Source organism: Mandrillus leucophaeus, unplaced genomic scaffold, assembly GCF_000951045.1.
Source record: "Mandrillus leucophaeus isolate KB7577 unplaced genomic scaffold, Mleu.le_1.0 Scaffold125, whole genome shotgun sequence".
Lineage (NCBI taxonomy): Eukaryota > Metazoa > Chordata > Mammalia > Primates > Cercopithecidae > Mandrillus > Mandrillus leucophaeus.
This window is the reverse complement of record NW_012100876.1, coordinates 2,991,356-3,013,133: the sequence shown is the minus strand read 5'-3', so window position 1 is coordinate 3,013,133 and position 21,778 is coordinate 2,991,356. Positions and strand designations below refer to the sequence as shown.

General features: G+C 36.4%; 1 protein-coding gene across 1 annotated transcript in view; it reads left to right on the top strand.

Moving 5' to 3' along the window:
• The window catches only part of LPCAT2 (lysophosphatidylcholine acyltransferase 2), a 76,764-nt gene extending 55,306 nt beyond the window's left edge, over window positions 1–21,458 (top strand). The window contains exons 12-14 of the mRNA XM_011971911.1: window positions 10,444–10,542; window positions 15,235–15,370; window positions 19,063–21,458. Of these exons, the coding sequence (XP_011827301.1) occupies window positions 10,444–10,542; window positions 15,235–15,370; window positions 19,063–19,247 (420 nt within the window). The 3' untranslated portion in view covers window positions 19,248–21,458. The remainder of the gene's footprint in view (window positions 1–10,443; window positions 10,543–15,234; window positions 15,371–19,062) is intronic.
• The last annotated feature ends 320 nt before the right edge of the window (window positions 21,459–21,778 follow it).

Below are 21,778 nucleotides of genomic sequence, written 5' to 3'. Positions count from 1 at the left end.
AAGCAATCCTTTTCGAAGTCCCAATGTTTCTTTACAAAAATAGAAGAATCAATCCTAAAATTCACAGGGAATTTCAAGGGACCCTGAATAGCCAAAACAATCTTGAAAAAGAATAACGAAGTTGAAAGCCTGACATTTCTTCATTTCAAACCTTACTTCAAACCTACAGTAATCAAAACAGTGTAGTACTGGTTTCAAGAAAGACATATAAGCCAATGGAATAGAATAGAGAACCCAGAAATAAACCCTTGTGTATATGGTCATATGATTTTCAGCAAGAATGCCAAAACCATTCAGTTTTGGAAAGGACAGTCTTTTCAACAAATTGTGCTGGGAAAATTATATATCCACATGCAAAAGAATGAACTTACCTTACACATATACAAAAGTTAACTCAAAATGGATCAAAGATCTAAGCATAAGAGTTGAAACTATAAAACTCTTCAGTGAAAACAGAGGAAAAACTTCAAGACACTGGATTTCTCAATGATTTCTTGAATATTACACCAAAAGCACAGGCAGCCAAAGAAAAATAGATAAATATGACCGCATACAAATTTTAAACTTTTATGCTTCAAAGGACACTAACAACAGAGTGGAAAGGTAACCTGCAGAATGAAAGAATGAAAGAAAATATTTACAAATTGTATATCTGATAAGGGATTAATATCTAGAATATTTAAAGAACTCCTGCAACTCAACAACAAGAAACCCAACAAATAACCAGATTTTAAAATGGCCAAAAGATTTAGATAGACACTTTTCCAAAGATCTTCTTTGGCCAGTAAGTATTAATACATTAAAAGATGTTCAACATCATTAATCATTAAGGTAATGCAAATCAAAACTACAATGATATACCACTTTACACCCATTAGGATGGCCATTATTAGAAAACAAAACAAAACAAAAGAGAAAATAACAAGTGTTGGCAAGGATATGGAGTAATTGGAACTCTTGTGTATTGCTGGTGGGGATGTAAGTGGTATCGTCAATATGGAAAAGCATATGGTAGTTCCTTAAAAAGATAAAAATAGAAGCATCATATGATTCAGCAATCCCATTTCTTGGTATATACCCAAAAGAATTGAAAGCAAAGACTCAAACAAATATTTGTATACCCATGTTCATAGCAGCATTATTCCCAATAGCCAAAAGGCAACCCAAGTATTCACCAATGGGATAATGGAAAAACAAAATGAGTATATTAATGCAATACAATATTATTCATCATTAGAAAGGAAGGGAATTCTGACACGTGCTACAACATGGATGAACCTTGAAGAAATTATGCTGATTGAAATAAGCAAGTCACAAAAGAACAAACACTGTACGATTCCACTTATATAAGGCATGCAGAGTAGTCAAATCATAGAGATAGAAAGTAGAGACGATGGTTACCAGGGGTGGGAGAAGGGGAGAATGGGAGTTATTCTTTAATGGGTACAGTTTCAGTTTTGCCAGATGACAAAAGTTCTGAAGCTAGTTGGTGGTGATGGTTTCACAATGCAAATATACTTAATGCCACTGAACTCTATACGTAAAAATGGTTAAAATAGTATATTTTATGGTATACATATTTTATCACAATTTTAAAATATTTAAAATTTTTATAATGAAAAAGTAATAGATGAAAGAGTCTGTACTTTCTGATTTAATTTATTTAAGGTGCAGAAATAAATCTATAGTGTTAGATATCAGGACAATGGTTATCCTTGGAAGAAGGAAGTAACTGGAGAGAAGTATGAAGAGGTCTCTGGGGTGCTGGTGATGTTCTATTTCTTGATGTGGATGCTATAACATGTATGTGTTCAGTCTGTGAAATTCTTTGAGCTATCCATTTGTGATTTATATGATACATTTTTTACATGAATATTACACTTCAAAAAAGATTTTAGCAATGTCGATCACAGACCCCACAGCAGACCTATGGAATCAGAATATCTGGGAGTGGGAACTCAGGACCTTGCATTTTAAAAATCTCCGTCCTAAGTTTTTCTTAGGACTACTTGATTTTGAGAATCTTTGCTAAAGGAAGAGGATTAGATAAATATTCTTCCAATGCCCAAGATTTCTTCAATTCTATCCTAACAATAAATATTTCTTAGAAAAGAAATTTTTGATTTCCTTGCATCATTTACCTTCTTCCTGTTAGGAAAATGCACATCATGTTTTAGGTGCTGAGACACAGGACTAAGAAATCAATGACATAAAAATGCAGGGTTTAATATTTTTTCTTTAAAACTATTATCCTAAGGTGTCATACATACTATAATTTATGAATATCTGGAAGAGTGAAAACAATTTTATTGAGGCCTTGTAAAATATGGCAGGTTCTAGGACCTCATGGAACTCAGGTATCTTCAGGAGGATGTGAAACATCACATCATGGGGCGTGGTGCAGTGTGAGCAGGTAAAGAAAAGCCAGTTCTTCCGCATGTAAACACTTGAACTCCATTTCATCTTTTCTCATACCATCCCTAAGATTGCGGCAGCTTTCACATTTGCTTGTTAAACTGAAAGCATGTTTCTTGCAAAGGCTCTATTGGAAGGAGCAGATCGAGGTCTTGGAGAAGCTCTTGGAGGCCTCTTTGGAGGAGGTGGTCAGAGAAGAGAAGGAGGAGGAAGAAATATTGGAGGGATAGTTGGAGGAATTGTGAATTTTATCAGTGAGGCTGCAGCGGCTCAGTATACTCCAGAACCGCCTCCTATTCAACAGCATTTCACCAATGTGGAGGCCTCAGAAAGTGAGGAAGTTAGGCGATTTCGGCAACAATTTACACAGCTGGCTGGACCAGATATGGAGGTGGGTGCCACTGACCTGATGAATATTCTCAACAAAGTCCTTTCTAAGCACAAGGATCTGAAGACCGACGGTTTTAGTCTTGACACCTGCCGGAGCATTGTATCTGTCATGGACAGTGACACGACTGGGAAGCTGGGCTTTGAAGAATTTAAGTATCTATGGAACAACATCAGGAAATGGCAGTGTGTTTATAAGCAGTATGACAGGGACCATTCTGGGTCTCTGGGAAGTTCTCAGCTGCGGGGAGCTCTGCAGGCTGCAGGCTTCCAGCTAAATGAACAACTTTACCAAATGATTGTCCGCCGGTATGCTAATGAAGATGGAGATATGGATTTTAACAATTTCATCAGCTGCTTGGTCCGCCTGGATGCCATGTTTCGTGCCTTCAAGTCTCTGGATAGAGATAGAGATGGCCTGATTCAAGTGTCTATCAAAGAGTGGCTGCAGTTGACCATGTATTCCTGAAGTGAGCACTGAGAAGTCAAGAGGAGGACAGGAGGACAGGACTGAAAACCTTCATGCTGTACGCAGTTGCTGATACCCTGTGCAACAGCTGTCATTTCCTGGCGGGCTCTTTCACAACCCTACGTATTTCTGATTGTGTGCTGCCTTTTACTGCTGAATTAAAACAGATATTTCATGAAAAATGTTCTGAGTGGTTTGTATATCAGGTTTTTGAGATTTGGATTTATATGGACTTACATATATATGATGGGGAGGTTGTGGGGTAGAGTTCTAACGGAGTAGATTTTAAAAGGTGTTGCTTATTTGGTGAATAAATTCCAAGGAGTAGGAACTTTATTATTGTTGTTATTGTTGTTAAGAATGAATTTTTTAAATCCTGGAATAAATCAAGAAAGCCCTCAGGAGATACATTTTCCATTTTAAGAAGTTGGGGAGAGAGGTTCAAAATCTGTTTTTCTTGTAATTTTACACCTGGTCTTTCCATTATGTAAAAAAATGAAAAGTGCTTTTTAGGAAACTTATTTAACCGTAAAGAAACAGGTTCAGACAATGAAATTAAGCAGTTTTATATAAGGGTGGCATTTTTTAAAAATGATGGAGCTACTACCTAAAATTCTAAAGTTCTTTAATTCTGTTTCTTTAGTAAAAAAAAAAAGCACATAGCAATTTTGTTTTGTTTTGATACATTTGTAAAGAGAGTCAAAGGCATTGGGGAATAAAACAGTATACTCATAGTTCAAAAATGTCTCTAGCTGCCTTAATGAATCAAAATGTTCGCTCTTACACGTACTTCATACAAAATCAGGCATGCCCTGCTGACGTTAGCCAGCTCTTGTCGTGTCTTGTCCTGCCTTAGAGCAAGGAAAATTCTTTCGTTCATCTTTGAAAACTACAGGCAGGAAACAAGCAGCAAACAAAGAAGAAAAAAGAAAAACACATGAACAGTAATCAGTTAAATGGAATGTAAACCAATATAGAGAACAAATATTGCTGACTATTGCAATTGTTCTCAGCCCTGGCTGCAATTTGGAATCACTGGGAGAGCTCTTTAGGAATACTAATACTTGAGTCTCCAAATATGTTAAATAAGACTTTTTAGAAGTGGGGCCCAGAGATGAATATTTTTAAAGCTCCTCAAGTGATTCTGATGATCAGCCAAGGTTGACAGCCTTGATTGCTTTAAAGTAGGGCCGCCTCACAGTATTTTTCAAGCCTGTCTCAGCCAAAACTAAGGCCAAACAGGAGAGTCAGTGTTGCCAGCATTCAGGAGAAGGAAGATAGAAATACCAAGAAATTGCCACCCAAAAGCTGGGGTAGTTGTGCCTTTCTTGTGTACAGACCTTGGTTTGGCTTTATAATTTTGATAACAGGCTATTATAGCAGAGCAAACAGAATCCAGAATCCCGGTGCCAGTAGACACAGCTAGAGAGGCTGCATTGTAAGTGCTCAGTTCCTCTGTCTGCTATTTAATTGGTCTCCACCCATTCTGCTTCTCTGATTTTTAATGCATTATCTCTATCCCAGGCTACTTTGGAGGGTCATCCCGAGTTTGCAGATAAATTCTTCCTTCCTCTTTGGACTCATTTAGAAGAAAGTTGTAACTATGGAAATGATGTAACTAGCCTGTTAACATCCTCAACTTCCTGTTAAAAATCCCTAGTGAAATGTGGAGAGGTTGGCTTTTGGCCTTTGTGTTCACCATCATCACCATCATATAATATTTATGAAACACCACACACATATAATTCTAAATGGAGCCAAGCACGGAGATCACATCCACTTTCCTCAAGGGACTTATAATTTAACCTTGGTCTGGTATGCTACTTAGACCAGGTGTGGTTACACAAGAAGGAGGCTGCTGCCAGCAACCACACATTAATATCAATCTCTCTATTTTAGAATAAGTCCAGGAATATGTTAGGCATGGATGTAGTAAAGTAGCCAAGAAAGGGGAAAGCTGCCAGACATCTTTTAAGGTCTCAGAATATTAGGTTTATAATTTAACCTTTCCACAGGATGGTTGTGGAAAGAACAGTGTAACCACATTTTTGTTCCTCACTTTATTGTAAATGTTTCATAAAATTTAAAACAATCATCTCACACTAGGAGTAGTATTATTGCCCTTGCTCCTCAAGTTAAAGGATTACCTACTTTTACAATTCTCTTCTAGCATGCTCACGGAAAAACATCCCGAAATTACCTAAGTTTCTCTCCTGTTCTCTTCTGAATTTGTGTAAGTAACCTCAGACATCAGAGTGGATACTAGAAACTAAAAAATCTGAACTTTTCCCAAGTAACCAAATATTTAGCATTGTGCAGAACCAATAGCCTAGCAAGTGATTGAATTTCTTAGTTTTCATTCAATATTTGTAAAGGCACATTTGTAATGTTAGAAACAATACTTAACTTGACACCTTTTTAAAAATTTGCCTGTTCTGTATGCAAGACTATTTATAGCCTAAGATTTATATAAGATCGTTCATATAACTCCATGCCATTATTTTCAAATTTCTAACATTAAGTAATTTAATCAGTGTAAATTGAAAATCATACTCAGTGATAAAAATATGTGAAATTATACATCTACATTTTTAAATTTCAAAATATCCCATGTGATTTTGAAAACTAACTTTATCTTGACATAATCCACTAAATTTTATAACCTATAAAAAAGGAAAAGAACCATGTGCTCTGTAACTATGAACAGCAAACTTCCAAAAACATTCAAAATTTGTATGTGATCTTAAAGGTCACTTTAAAAATATTTTTGGGTAGTGGTGCATGTGTTTTTAAAAGTTGGTTTATCTAGCTACCCCAGTCAGAAATTTTATCAGTACTGGCTAGACATGGTAGCTCAAGCCTGTGATCTTAGCACTTTGGGAGACTGAGGCAGGCTGATCGCTTTGACCCCAGGAGTTCAAGACTAGCCTGGGCAATATGGCAAAACCCCGTTTCTACAAAAATATTTAAAAATCCCCACAACTAGCCAAGCAAGTTGGCACACGCCTATAGTCCCTGCTACTCAGGAGGCTGAGGTGGAGGATCGCTTGAGCCCGGGAGGTCCAGGCTGAGTGACACAGGGAGACCCTGTCTTGAAAAAACAATGATTAAAAAAAATCTTATCAGTAGTATTACACAACTACACATATAGTGGGGACTTAAAAAATATTTGTGGAGGCACTTACGACATATGGATATTTAATGTGCCTACTGATCTTGAAGAACCTTCTGAATTGCTTTTTAAAAATATTTAAGTATATTAAAACAATTTTATTCCTAGAAAATCGATACAATTTATATGGTTAGAAATATGCTCTTAATCAGAATATTCAGTTAAATAGAATACTTCTTCCCATACTCTTCTGCATAACTGAGAATTTACTGTATTTTAATACTAATACTCCTTTCGATTTATAGAGTATCTTTCAAGATGTGAAGACTTTTTTTCTGTTGGTTGCTGTCAAGTAAATTCTGTTTTATGTAAACATTTTAAAATTATTTTGACGACATTGATTATCTCTCATTTACAGGGATGATATATATCAGTTATAACACAACAAAGAAAAATAGTCCCTCCTCTTGAGGGACTATCATTGCAAAATGTATTCAAAACCATATCCTTACATTTTGCTGAACATAAAAAGTTATAAAGAGTATCTAATTCCACATGAATAAAGATGTTGAATAAATTCAATGGTGACACAACTGGAAGGAACTGATACCTGAGAATCAGACACATGAGAATCACCACGTATTTTTTCAAGAGTTTTAAGTGGACAATATTTGAACAAGTAGCCTAGAGCTTCCTGCTGGCCCTGAAAGCTGGTGTTGTGTGACTGAGCAGATGAAATGTGCTGGGGGGCCATGAGCTCACAGTGACCTCCCCTCACACACACTTCCATGCTTTTCTGATCCTGCTGACTTCCAGGAAGGGGATGGCGCCCACTCTCTGGAGTTTCCATGAGACCATTATCTTTTCTATTTGTACTTACCCAATGCAAGTCCTTAGTTCCAACTCTGGACTTCTCTGGGCTCCAGATTAGGACAGGTTATGGAGAGGGATTATGGCCTCCCTCCAAAGAGCTGGTCTCCTTTGAAATGTGGCTCTGAAATATTTTCAAGTCTAGATTTTTTTTTATTAAGTTTATAATTCTTCCTGGAGACCTCAGTAGGTTTTTAAAGAAAAGAACCAAAGATTGTGGAATAATTCTTATCATGATACTGATTCAATATTTAAGAATTAAAAATAGTATATTTTGCTGTATAATTTTTATCTGTTTTGGGGTACATTTTATCAAGCCATTTGCTTTAGTTAGCAGCCAGATTAACTAAATTTTAATTGCAGCTATGGCAGTAGTTAGTTTTGTGACCTCAGAGAAAGTTTTGTCTCATTTTTTTCATTGGTAAAAATGAAGAAGTTGAATGGATGATTTATAAAATTCCTTCCAGTTCTAAATTTTGTTATTCTGAATTTGGAATCTTAACAGTGTATTGATTTACTAACCCAATAATATAATCTCTCAGAATAATTTCCATGCTGCTTTTTCCTTCACATTACTAGGATGAGAACATTCATATACCCTCTCTTGTGATCATCTGCTTTAACATTCTTTGTCATTCAGAACCACTCATATGTTAATGAAATTAGAGGTCCAGAATATTACCTTGTTCTGTGACTAGTGGTAATGTTAAGAGTTTGTCACACTGCTGTTTCTCCATCTGCAAAATGACTTAATGATGTTTGACCTGTGTTACACATAGGGTTTGGTAGTATAGATAAAAACTGGATGTCTCACAATAAAGATACAACATAAATTCAAAGGAGTATCTGTGATAGTAACTTCAGTGTCCATAAATCATTCTTGGATCTGTTCTTAAGAACTTCTATTTAAGACTTCTATGTTGCTTAGTGGAAAAAGTTAATTGCAGAAGAAATGTATCTATGTTGAGCAATATAGCCATGTTTCAAGAAGCTCCTCAGCCTCTAAGGTTCAGTAAAAACAGCCCTCCAGAGTGCATAAGAAAATTAAATGGTGGTGGCAAAGATGGAAAAGATTTCCTTTAATACTCTGCCTTCTCTGAAACTTCTAGAGTGATGAAAATGTAGATACTGACTGTGGTGCTGGTTACCATGGTGTATACATTTGTCAAAACACGTCAAACTAAGCTGGGTGTGGTGGCACACGCCTGTAGTTACAGCTCCTCTGGAGGATGACGTGGAAGGATCTCTTGAGACAAGGAGTTCGAGCCTGTAGTGCGCTTATGATCGTGCCTATGGATAGCCACTGCACTCCAGCCTGGGCAAGAGAGTAAGAGCATATCTTTAAAAAAACCAGAAACCAAAAAACACGTCAAACTCTACATTTAAAATGGATGCATTCTGTTGAATGTAAATGTAATAAACACAAATAAAGCTGATTAAAGAAAAGGAAAAAAACAAACAAACAAACAGAAAAAACAGCTCTCTGACAAACTGGTAATCAGACAAAAGGAAGTCAGAGGACCTGAATGTTTGTTTCAGAAATAAACCTTGTTCCTTTAGGGAAATCTCGAAACCTCTGTTTCTACCTTCTCTGGTGGGAAAGTGAGATTAAATTATTGCTCCTTTTAGTTTCTGCCCTGCAGTAAGATAAAGTAATATGGTGAAAATGATTCTTAACTTTTTAAGTTTGGGTTGCTTTGAGAAGCTGATAAAAGCTACATTTTTCTCTAGAAAGATGTCATAAAAATTGCATACCATTTCACGGGCTTCACAGCCCTCCCTTCCCCAAATTCATCCATGAAACTCCAGCAAAGAATTCTTGGCTTAGTGTTTTGAAGTGAAAGTTCTATGAACCTAGAATAGTAGGTAAGGGTAGATGAGAAAAAGTTTGTTCTTGTTTTTTTTTTTTTTTTTTTTTTTTTCCCTTAGCCCCTGTCTCTGTGCCGCGGAATGAGAATACACTGTTACACAAAGAAAACAGCCCTTGCTTTTAAGAAACTTTTTATTGAAGTGTAGATACTTCATCACAGACAATTATCATACTCTTGTGGTGTCAAATATTATTATTAGTCTATCAAATTAAGTACTGCCCTAGCTTTGTTGTTAGTAGCTCATAGTTTATCTGGGAATGTATCACTTGAAAATTTTGCTGCCAAAATGATTCTAACACCTGGTATTATAATCAAGTACTTACAGTTCTCTTTCTTTCTCCTTCCTCCTATACTCCCTCCACCTCTCTATCTTTTTCTAACACTTCCATCTCATTTGTCTGTTCTCCTCTTCTCCGTCTTTCTTTTTTAGTTCTCTGTCTGGTCTCTCTTCTTTCAGTCCTCCCTATTGTCTGCCTTATCTCTCTCTCTGTCTCTCTCTCTCTCTCTCTCTCTCTGTCTCTCTCTCTCTTCCTTTTCTCCTAAGCTTTCTTCTCTCCATTTTCATCTTCTTAGTGCTCCTGTCTAGGTAAACAGTTAATGTACAGGGAAAACTCTGTATTTAATCAGCCCGAATTACAATGATCAATTTCTTCCTTTATATTGCCATCAGGAAATGCCTCCTAAGGTGTATTATACTAGTTATGCTTTATTTTCATTGGCTTAGAAGTGCAAGATCTTCTGGGGGTGATTGATGTCCCCCAGGGCTATTAAAGTTGCCCAAGTTTGCTTCAGTTGCTCCTGGTTTACTTCAGATTAAGCCTGGAAGAAAGAAAAAATGTAGCTGTGATTATTGCCCTTTTTCTTTTCTTTCCATTTTCCACATGTGGAAGATTGCTTAGTAACCCTTTAGGACCCTTAATGATCCTTTGATGTTGGTCTTTATGGCAGGACCACCAGTAATTGTGGAATGAACACTTCAGTTCCACAAAGGATGAAACTCACAGGTCCTGCCTCCCAGAGGGGCTCCAGTCATGGCAAAGCTGAGCTTAAGAACCCACACTGGGTGCCATTGAGCCATGATAAATGGCCCCAGTCATAAATAGTTTATATTTATTGCTAAACAGAAAATATATTTTTCTTCCTTCTTGGGAATAGTTGGGCTACTTGCTTGCTGTTCCTTCTCAGTGAGACTTTTCTCCAAATAGGAACAGTGAATGATGATGTTGAGCTATAAGACATACCTGAATTTCACCTTGTAGTAGGATTAATAGTAATTCCACTAGTGGCCCTTCTAATTAATTTCTCCCATCCTTTCACAGAACCATGACGGCAGCATCGACTTCCGAGAGTATGTGATTGGCCTGGCTGTCTTGTGCAACCCTGCCAATACAGAGGAGATCATCCAGGTGGCATTTAAGGTAATGTCAGCCCCATTGAAAGCATCTTGGTCTGCCTTGTAAACAAGTGTTGACTCTAAGTGTATTATTTGGAAATCAGTGAATCTATTACATGATTTTATAGATCTGCTGTGACATGTACAGGACAATAATGTGATTAAATCAGTTGCTACTGAGAATAAAGAAAACACAAGCATTTGTTTACGCAAAAAGTCTCTAGAAGTAGCCTAATTAACAGCATCAAGATTGAAGAGCAGGAGATTTCACAAGCTAACTTAAAAAATTATTTCTTTTCAGCTTCCCCATTTTGAAGCCCCAAAGGGGAAATTTATAAATAAACACCACCTGTCACTAGTCATCCTAATTCACTCTCTGGAAAGTTCTGATCTATCCTTATTTTCTCATTCTGTATGTCAGTGATATTTTCAGTGGTACTTTTTTTAAATGACATTTGTTTTGTCATTGTGACATCAAGTGAACACCATCATAAATGTCCCAAGTTCCCGCCCCTCATGGCTTTCTGTAGTATCGCATATATTTTCACAGCAATACAGGGGTCTAAATTGGGAGCTGATGAATAAAATTCATATCCCTGGTTCCCACAGAGCTTGATGAAAGTTTGAATTTTGAGGACCATTTACTTACAAGTGCAAAAGAAGAGGGAAGAATACATTCCCAAAATGTGGGTTCTGTTCTGAGAGTAAAGGGGCTTCATCTAATCAGTATGTTTAAATATGATATGCCCTTTTAGTTCTAAGGTCGTCTCTCAAGTAAAAGAGAAACTTGATTTCTCTCGTTGTCTTGCTAAGCTGTGTATATTTGCCCTTGTTGTACAGCCACGTAGTTCCCTTGCTTTCGTCCAGCAGGAGAGCTGCAGACCTTCTCTGTTTCTGTTTTCTTTTTTTCTTTTTTTTTTCTGAGACGGAGTCTCACTCTGTTGCCCAGGCTGGAGTGCAGTGGCGCAATCTCGGCTCACTGCAAGTTCCACCTCCCAGGTTCACGCCGTTCTCCTGCCTCAGCCTCCCGAGTAGCTGGGACTACAGGTGCCCACCACCACGCCTGGCTAATTTTTTGTATTTTTCATAGAGACACGGTTTCACCATGTTAGCCAGGATGGTCTTGGTCTCCTGACCTCATGATCTGCCCGCCTCGGTCTCCCAAAGTGCTGGGATTACAGGTGTGAGCCACCGCGCCTGGCCTTCTGTTTCTGTTTTCTACTCATCTTTTCCTGACTTTCTTGGAGAAGAATGTCTCCCTGCAATTCCAAGAAGTCTTTTCCCCCTCTATTATCTAGAAAGACTTTCTTCTTCCAAGAGTTCATTTCTTATGTCTTAGAGGCCACTTGGGATGAGCCTTAGGAATTTTCATGTGCACTATCATTGATAGAAGAGCCCCTGAGTTTACTTTTTATTTCAGATTGGTTTAAACTGAGTTAACTGCTAGGCCTGTAAAGAACCTAAATGGTTGATGCTTAGCAGATGGTCATAAGGCAAGGGCCAGACTTTTTCCAAAGTTTAAATCCTTCAGCTTTTACAGACTTATTCATCATAAAACCTGAAATTACACACATAGCTAACTTATTCTGATCTAGATATTTCTGTTTCTGTTTGGGGATTGTATGTGTAATTGTAAGTTTAGTTGAGCAAATGGTCATTTTTGGTTTACCAATGAAAGACCTGATATAAAATTTGGCCTTTAATCACAGTAATTACGTTTTGAAAGAAGCTGTGAGATTTTTATCTAGCTTAGACCTTGGTTTGGGGGAAGGGGAAGGGAAGAAAGGAAGGCTTAAGACTATAATTACCTTTTTTTTTTCAGTAAGGCAAGAATTATGCTTTACATTGGTTATTTTTTAACCCTCCTTTTCAAATGTGTTTTATGTTTTGGAAGTGTTTTTGCATACTTTTTATTTAGTAGTATCCTTTTATATATAGGATTCTTTTACATACTTTTATTTGGATAGCACTTCACAGTTAATTTCCCATCTTTTATCTTATTTCACCTTCACAGTGACACTTAGAGGTAGAATAGTAGTCAGGATTCTTCATCTGCAAGCAGTAAGATAGACTGGCTGACTGACGCCAAAGTGGAATTATTTGTAAGGCAAGGGAGTAGACTCAAGGGAAAACTCACAGCCAGGCAGATTCAGAGGTCCTGGCTGCAGGAATATCCTTACATCCTCCCTGGGCACTGCAGTTAAAATGAGCAAACTTCAACTCTGTTCATAATACACATTTCAGGGAGGGTCCAGCTGGTCTTGGGCCATGTGCTTGATGGGAAAGACAGAATGTTTTCATTAAGATTCCACATTATTCTGTGCAATGGGGAGATATCAGTCCCCATTTCAAAGGAAACTAAGGTGTTAAACTTTCTACCAGAGTCCGGATCATGCATGGGGTTTACCTTAGATCTAGGAACTTTGTAGTGGGTAGTGACGAGCAAGTGAGGGAAATTGAAGAGTTTAGTGAGGGGAGTTATGGCAAAGGGCACATATAGAAGAAATAAAAGTCTCTAGTATGGACCATGTAAAAGGAACTTACACAGAAGTGAGAGACACCAAAGCACCAAACCTGGCAAGAATTTAGACTGTTCAGATGAGTTGGTGCAAACTGTTTAGAAATGGAAGGACTCTGAAGAAAGCTTAGAGCTTGTGAGGAGGGAGCTATGACTGAGTCCCAGCAATTACTGTGTGAAGTCCAAGGCACATGAAGAGCCTGAGGTCTACAGCTTGTGAAAACAGATGCCAATTCACTTTTCACTTTTCAACTATTTTATCCCCTAACTAGGGACTGAGTGGTAAGAAATGGAATTGAGACCAGAGCTTTGTCTGCTGGGGCAACAAATCTCAATTTCAAGTTACATTTTTTTTATTCTCCTACCCTTTAGGGACCATTAAAACATGATTCAGTATTTGCTTATTATTTTTTTCATAGTTATCTCCCCTTATCTAATACCTGTTTTTCTCCGTTTTTGATCTTGTATTTGGTCAGAAGTAGAGATCTCAACATCAGGAACTCTAGATATTATCTGCCTGGATTTGGATGCCCCCTGTACTACTTGCAAGTGGTGTGACCTTGGGAAAAGTTACCTAACTTCCTTGTGCCTCAGCTTTCCCATCTGTAAGATAGGACTGACAGTGGCACCTACCATAAGACTATTGTGAGGGTTGAGTGAGTTAATACATGTAAAGTGATTTGAACACTTTTGATCAATGCTTATAAAAAGTAAGTACTCATACAATTAAAAATTCTTAAGACCCAGGAGAGGATTTTGAATATGGAATATTAATTATCCATCAGTTATCCTTATTTTGCTGCATGACTTTCAGTCTACTCCACTCTACTGCCTTTTCCCCTCCTCCTAAAACATATTCAGTCTCTCCCTTCCTAAAATAACCTCTTTTGTGCTTGGGTACTACCCCGATTATCTCTTTCCCTTTGTTTCATAATTTCTTAAAATGAAGAGTCCATACTTCTTGCCTCTGCTTTTCACTTCTATTCATCTCATGATTCCCATTACAATCTGGCTTCCGGTCCCCTGAAATTGTTTACTAAAGTCATCAGGATCCTCTGATAATCAAATCCAACAAACGGTTTTGCTTCTTGCTTGGCCTTCCTATGGCATTTTGCTCTGTTGGCCCTTACCACTGTTAGCATCTCTTTCTCTTTCCTGAACACACCCCCTTAGCTTCTAAGATGCATGCTCCTATTTCCTGGTTCTCTTGTCTGGCTGCTGCTTCTAAGCCTTTTCTGTCAGTTCCTCTTCACTACTCATACCTCAACTGTTGCTGTTCCCAGGCCTTGCTTTACTTTGTGCATTCTCTACAGATAAGCTGAAACATGCCTATAGTTTCCATTTTTACCCAAATTCATATCTCAAGACTCCTCAGTTTCCTAAACTGATATTCTGAATCTCTTATTTACTCCTGGAACCTCTGATTCAAATTTAACCTATCTAGATCTAATTCTTGATCTCATTGGCACTTGTTCTGTTTTCCCACTTCAGTTAATGTAATCAGCTTTCACCCAGTTGCCTAAGCTAGAAGATATCATTTTTACTTCTGTCCTTTCCATCACTACAGACCCCTTATTGATATGCAAGTCTTGTCTTTGCTTTTTATGAATTCTATCCCTTCCTATCCTTCCTACATCTCAAAACCAGACTCTTAATTGGTTTTCCTGCCTCTGGTTTTATCAACCTCTTGCTCCCAATTCATCCTCCATACTCTGCCTCAAAGTTTTCTCAGTTCTCATGGGATCACACTACCTTCACTCCCATTATAATCCTACAGGATTTGGTGAGGAATTATATACACACCATGATCTGATTCCTGTTTGTCTCTATCTCCTGACTGGAGTCCCAAGCAATCACTTGCCATTCCCTGTATATTCTGGGAACTTCTCTTAATGTTCTAAGACCCAACTCAAATGTCAACTCCTGTGAAGCCTTCTTGGACCTCTCTGGGTAGGATTCATTATGTTCCCCATGGAGCTCCCCTGTTATGTACCATCAGTATAGCTCTTGTTTTAATCCTGTCTCTCTCAACCATCAAGCTACAGGTGTTGTGAGGGTAGCAGAGATGATACTTTCTTAATATACATATTTCTAGCCCGTGCCACAGTAGATGTTTGAATTATTAAAGACTATTTTCTAAGATTATTCCCTACCACTATGACCCTGAGGGAACTAATTCTTACATTTTATTTTCTTCAGCTCTTTGATGTTGATGAGGATGGCTACATAACAGAGGAAGAGTTCTCTACCATTCTACAGGCTTCCCTTGGAGTGCCTGACCTTGATGTTTCTGGTCTCTTCAAGGAAATAGCCCAAGGGGACTCAATTTCCTTTGGTGAGTAGGCAATTTGGCCTCCTGACTTAGTTTACAAGGAGGGCATCCAGACTGTGGACTGATGATCAAGAGTGCTGTTTGTCTTAACTAATTACATTAATAATAGACATAATAGTAATAATGATGACCACAGTAATAATAGTAGTAATGGCATAATAGTAATAGCTAATTATTGAGGACTTATATGCTAGGCACTCTTCTAAACATTTTATATATATTAACCCATTTAACCTTTATAGCAAGCCTATCTAATCGGTATTCTTAATTATTCTTATTTTACTAAGATGCAAAGAATTTAAGTAACTTATCTAAGATAATTTAGCTAAAGAACATCAGAACCACAATTCAAAAACCAAAACAGTTTGGCTTTGGAGCCTGCACTATTGACTCTATACTTTAGTGCTCTCACTGTAAAGTGTGTCAGTGTGGCCAGGCAAAACTGAACAAGTAAACCAAATAGGTTGCAACTATAGTAAAGGAACATGGACTGAGGCACCAACAATAATAGTAGCTAAACCATTTATTGATGTTTACTATTAGTGACCTATGTAACTTTTCACATTCCTTGTCTCATGCCATCTTGTTAGCAGCGCCTGTGAGTTAGGGTCTATCAGGGAGAAAGACCTTGTGGCAGAGTGGCAGGTCTATCCATCAGTAACTGTCTTTTCTCTTGATGACTCAAGTCCACCCATCAAAACAAGTTGCACTGGGCTGAAGTTTCTCTATATTCACAGTGTAGTTGTTGAGAAACACACCTCAATGGAGAGGCCAAGATAATTGTTTCCCCATCTTGGGTTTGATGTGGTCATGGATGTGAAGCTGGCTTATCTTCCCCAGTCTTTCCCCTGAGGCTGGAGGGAGACTCCTCTTTAATTACTCTTTCCTTATGGTGTTCAAGAGTTTCAGCTTGTTAACTTTCGTGGGATGGGAAAAGTAGATCACATACTTCTCTTACTTTTGATTACTGTCATTTAGATAATTAAATGCCTAGAGCACTTAATCTATTGAGTTCATTTGAAAAAATAGCATAAAATGGGAAGTATAAATACTGAAATGAAACTTATGAGTCATAAACTCATTTGTACTAATTCTTCCCTGGCTATTTTCTTTTCATAAGTAAGACTATTACTCTAAACTACTAAATTTTGAAAAACTATTGGAATAACTACTTCAATGGAAGCTAATACTAAAAATGATTTGTAGAAAACCATTATAACCTATTGATTTAAGTAATTTTGCGGGGAAATCTGCTTTGTTTTTTGGAGTTCAACCTTTTTCTTTGCAGAATACAGAATATCGCCCCTTATTCTGCAAATAGGCAAATCTGCTATTTTTTTCAAGCATGTTTGAAGTATTTAAGTATAATTTTGTTTAAAAAGTAGATATTGATATCTGTCATGAATGTGACCATTTAAATTGTTTAAATGTGATCCTTTAAATCAGGGGTTCCCAACCCTTGGGCCATGGACCGGTACTGATCTGTGGCCGTTAGGAACAGAGTTGCACAGCAGGAGGTGAGTGGCAGGCGAGTGAGCATTACTGCCTGAACTCTGCCTCCTGACTGATCAGTGGAGGCGTTAGATTCTCGTCGGAGTGCATGAACCCTATTGTGAACTGCGCATGCGAGGGATCTAGGTTGCATGCTCCTTATAAGAATCCAGTCCCTGATGATCTGAGGTTGAACAGTTTCATTCTGAAACCATCTCCTCCATCCCCTTTACCATCCATGGAAAAATTGTCTTCCATGAAACCAGTCCCTGATGCCAAAATGGCTGGGGACTGCTGCCTTAAATTACTTTATTTTCAGTTTTTTGTTATCTAAATTAATGCTTAAATTCCACGTAGAGTCAATCACAGGACTTCTAGAAATGAGTTACTCTTTAATGCCACTGACATCCCAACAGAAGATCTTGATCTTTTGGCCATAGCACAAGTCTTGAAATTAAAGTTCTTGGTTTCAGTAAATCAACTGTCATGCTCACTTATCTTCGAAGTCACTTAAGTCTTCTATGTGTCTCTGTCATTGAAACAGACTCATGTAGATCAAACTTTATTTTTATTTTTTTCTATAATGTATCCCTAGAAACTAGAAACTTTATTTTGGAAGTTAATAAAGAACAATTAGTAGTTTGCCTGATTTAGAAATAAAAAGTGGTTTATTAATGCAAAACAACATTGCAATTGCAAATAATGATTTGGGTTCAATCTGGTGACTTCCTTATCACTAAGACCTGTTTGTATATTTGTTTTTTTTGAGATAGAGTCTCACTCTGTTGCCCAGGCTGGAGTGCAATGGCATGATCGCAGGTCACTGCAGACTAAGACCTATTTTTATATTCAAGAGTAAGGTAGTCTAATGTGTCATGATGCAGACCCTTGCTTATCAGAGGATTTTTAAAAAGTAAATGGATAGAAATAGGACATTAAATTTATTTAAATTTAAACATTAAAGTTAAAATTATTTTATTATAGAGCCAAATGGCAACTAATCCAAAGACCATGCTGTCTTTGCTGTAATAAGCTCAATAAAGTTTTATCCACCCAAAAGTAGAGAGTAGGAGGATTTAAAAATAGAAGACAGAATAATATTTCAGAAACTCCAGGTTACTGGAGGATTGAGGTTCAAATCCTGATAATTAACTAAGCCTTTTATAGCCCTATCCCAGCTTCTAAAACACTTGAGATAAAAAGAACTCCTCTACTTGGAGGTCTTGTGGTATGATTATTATATATTGTACACTTTCCTATCCATTATTGATTATAAATCAAGGCTCAGCTTTTTAAGACTGTGTTTTTCTGTACCAGAGTTAAGGGCTCAAATAATTCTAAAAACCAGTAATAGAAAGTGGTGGGTAATAGAATTTTTAAAACATTTTTTAAATTGCTAGAAATAACAAAAATACAGAAAACTAAATAAAACATATAACGCACAATGAAGTTTTATAAAGTGAACACCTGTGTAACTACCATTCAAGTCAAGAAATAGAGCTTTTCCACAACTCCAGAAATCTCTGTGTGCCCTTTCCCAACCACACCTCTACCTCTCTCTTAAAGAAGAGGGTTGGTATCCTGACTTAAAAAGGAATCTCTGCCTTGCTTTATTTTACTTTAACAGTTCACCCCTAAAGTATGTCTCTTTAAATATTAAATTTTAGTTTTGTCTAAGTTTTTGAACTTTATATAAATAGACTGATACAATTATGTGTTACTTTATATCTTGCTTTTTTCATTAAACATTATGGCTTTAAGATTAATCCACATTGTGACTACTAGCTGTTCATTCATTTTCATTGCCTTATAGCCTTATGTTCCATGAGTATGACACAATTTATTTATGCATTTCTACTGTTGATGGACATCCAAGTTGTTTTTATTTTTTATCTATTATAAATAATGTTGCTGTGAACATTCTCATGCATGTCTCTCAGAGTACAATATGCACAAATTTCTCTAGGATATATACCTCAGAGTAGAATTAATGGGTCAAAGAGTATGTATATCTTCAACTTGACTAAATAATGGAAAAACTATCTCCCAAAGTGGTTGTACAACTTTTATTTTCATCAGCAATATTCGTGTGTTGAGTAGTAGAATTTTGTAATAATTGCATTATTAGAGTCATTTATTAATCTGCATCATGTCAAAAGAAGATTCACCCCAACTTATTGGATTTTTTTTTCTTTCTCTTCTAGAGGAATTTAAAAGTTTTGCCTTAAGGCATCCAGAATATGCTAAGATATTTACAACATACCTAGACCTCCAGACATGCCATGTGTTTTCATTACCAAAAGAAGTCCAGACAACCCCCTCCATTGCCAGTAATAAAGTCAGCCCTGAAAAGCATGAAGAGAGTGCCTCAGACAAAAAAGATGACTGAAAGTAGTATTTCCAATAAGGAAAACACAGTAGCTTTTGCTTGAAATTGTAAAGGCACTTATTGATAATACTTTTAATGTGTTGGTAATGATGTTTAAAATTGAAAGATTTTTTTAATAAAAATGGTAGATTTTCTTACTAAAAATGTTTTTATTAACCTTGCTTTTATTGGAAAAAATCAAGCAATATTTCTTTTTCTTTTATATTATATCGTACTTTACTGATTCGTTTACTGGTGATACATATGTTTTTATGGATTTTCCAGTTTAATTTGCATATACAAATGAATGCAGTGGTCTTACTATTGGTGAGGATTGAGCAACCTTATATAAAGTTTTAAAAATATAAACACTTTTTAATCTACTTTCCTCTAAAAATCAATAATATTCTATTATTTCTAATCCTTTTCCATTTGGGAAATAAGAATGAAGAATCTGAGAATTTTACATCTATAACTTTAAGGATTCATTTTCCATTTAAATTTCAGTGTCTTGGATCACTGAATATGGGAAGGGAGAGCTTCATTAATTAGATGCAACTTCTTAAGAACTTATATTCTCTTTAACATACATCTCTATTGTAGTTTTTTTCTCTTTTTTTTTTTGAGGTGGAGTCTTACTCTGTCACTTAGGCTGGAGTGCAGTGGTGCGATCTTGGCTCACTGCAACCTCCACCTCCTGGGTTCAAGTGATTCTCATGCCTCAGACTCCTGAGTAGCTGGGATTACACGTGCCCACCACCACACCCACTAATTTTTATATTTTTAGTAGAGATGTGGTTTTGCCATGTTGGCCAGGCTGGTTTCGAACTCCTGACCTCAGGTGATCCACCCATCTCAGCCTCCCAAAGTGCTGGGATCACAGGCGTGAGCCACCGTGCCTGGCCTGTTGTAGATTTTCTTAACTACTTGCTAAGGAAATCATATCCTTTTACATGAACTATAGGTTTAGAACTTGGTTTTAAGACAACTGCTATGGCCAGAGGGTAAATGGGAATTGCCTTATTGAAGGTAACGTTGATTGGCTAATGAGAAAATGAATTGTTTGCCACAGAGTTGAATTTAATTTGAGTTAGATAGTTCAGAATGTAGCACTTGCCCTATAAATGAATCAGATTTGTTCTATTTATATCATATTAGAATTAATATATTATCTTCCAAGTGGGAATTTTATTTTGTTAAGTAGACTCTCAAATTTTAGAACTTGTGTGAAGTATCTTCACAGAAAACACAAAAGGTTTCAAAGTATCACCCAAAGCTAGGGAATCAAAAAACCTACTTTATTAACGCAAGACCACAATTTAAGACCCAGGCAGGAATCCAACAGCAACATTTTTCCTTTAGGTTAAGCAATAATTTTTCTGAATTGCCATTTTTAATGGGTCTCATACATGCATATTGCTAATATCATTCACGTTTGAGATTTTCAACAAAGAACCAATTTATTAATATAATGTACAAAAATAGTTGGCTTATTTTCTGAATTCAGTCTTTGAAATAAAACTCCTTGTTTTGGCTGTGTTTCTGAATGTATTGGTGATTCACCTCCAAGCTAATTTTTTAAAGTCATTTTTGAAGTTGGGAAGTCTCATGAGAGATGTTGAAGTATGTGTTTAATCAAGAGTCATGATTTCAAACTAGTTTTACATATGAAGCAGTTAGTGTTCTAATTTAATGGGTAAATGTGTGTTTGGATAATTAAATACCTGAAAATTTTATCCTTAGGTATATGTAATTATTTGCCTCTTATATGTCTTAAAGCTATTTAAACAAGGTGTTCAATGAGCCAAAACAATTGTTTAAGTAATTAGAACAGTACGTCTTTATCATAGTGTCTGTCACATGCAATGAATGTATGTAATACTAAAAAATCATGACTTTTATCAAAGAAAAACCACACATTAATCCTATTAATCATGAAAGCATAGCACTGTAAATTAAAGGTTTTCTATGACGCTCTTGAAAGTGATCCCACTGCTTTTCCGTTTTAGAATAATATTTTATGCTCTTTATTTCCATTTCTGTGAATGTGATATTTCTATTTTGTGATTATGTTACTGAATAAACAAACTTGCTACATAAAATTCTTAGCAATTAAAAAAATTCTGGTTCTGCCATTTTGTCTTGAATGTAATATGCCTTTTTAGTATCATGTTTACATATTTATGAATATGATTAATCATCTTTGTTTGCATTAAGCTTTATGAAATGTCAGAAATAGTTTTACTCTAATGAAAAACTCAAATTTTGCCAAAAGTAGCAATATTCTTAAAGACATTGAATTTTAACTGGTTGAATTTTATATAGTAACACAAGTCATGATCATCAATATTATTGCAGACCAGGACTCTGCTTATATGCCTTGCTAATAACAAAGATTTCTTTCACAGAGGCTTTTCTCCTCTTAAGATTTAAAGTAAGAATTACATTTTATTAAGTCAGTTAAATGCACCATGGTTTCATATAATAATATAAAAAAAATACTCTTTGAAGTGAGAAATATTTTATCCTAAAACCTCTAAACCATAAAAATT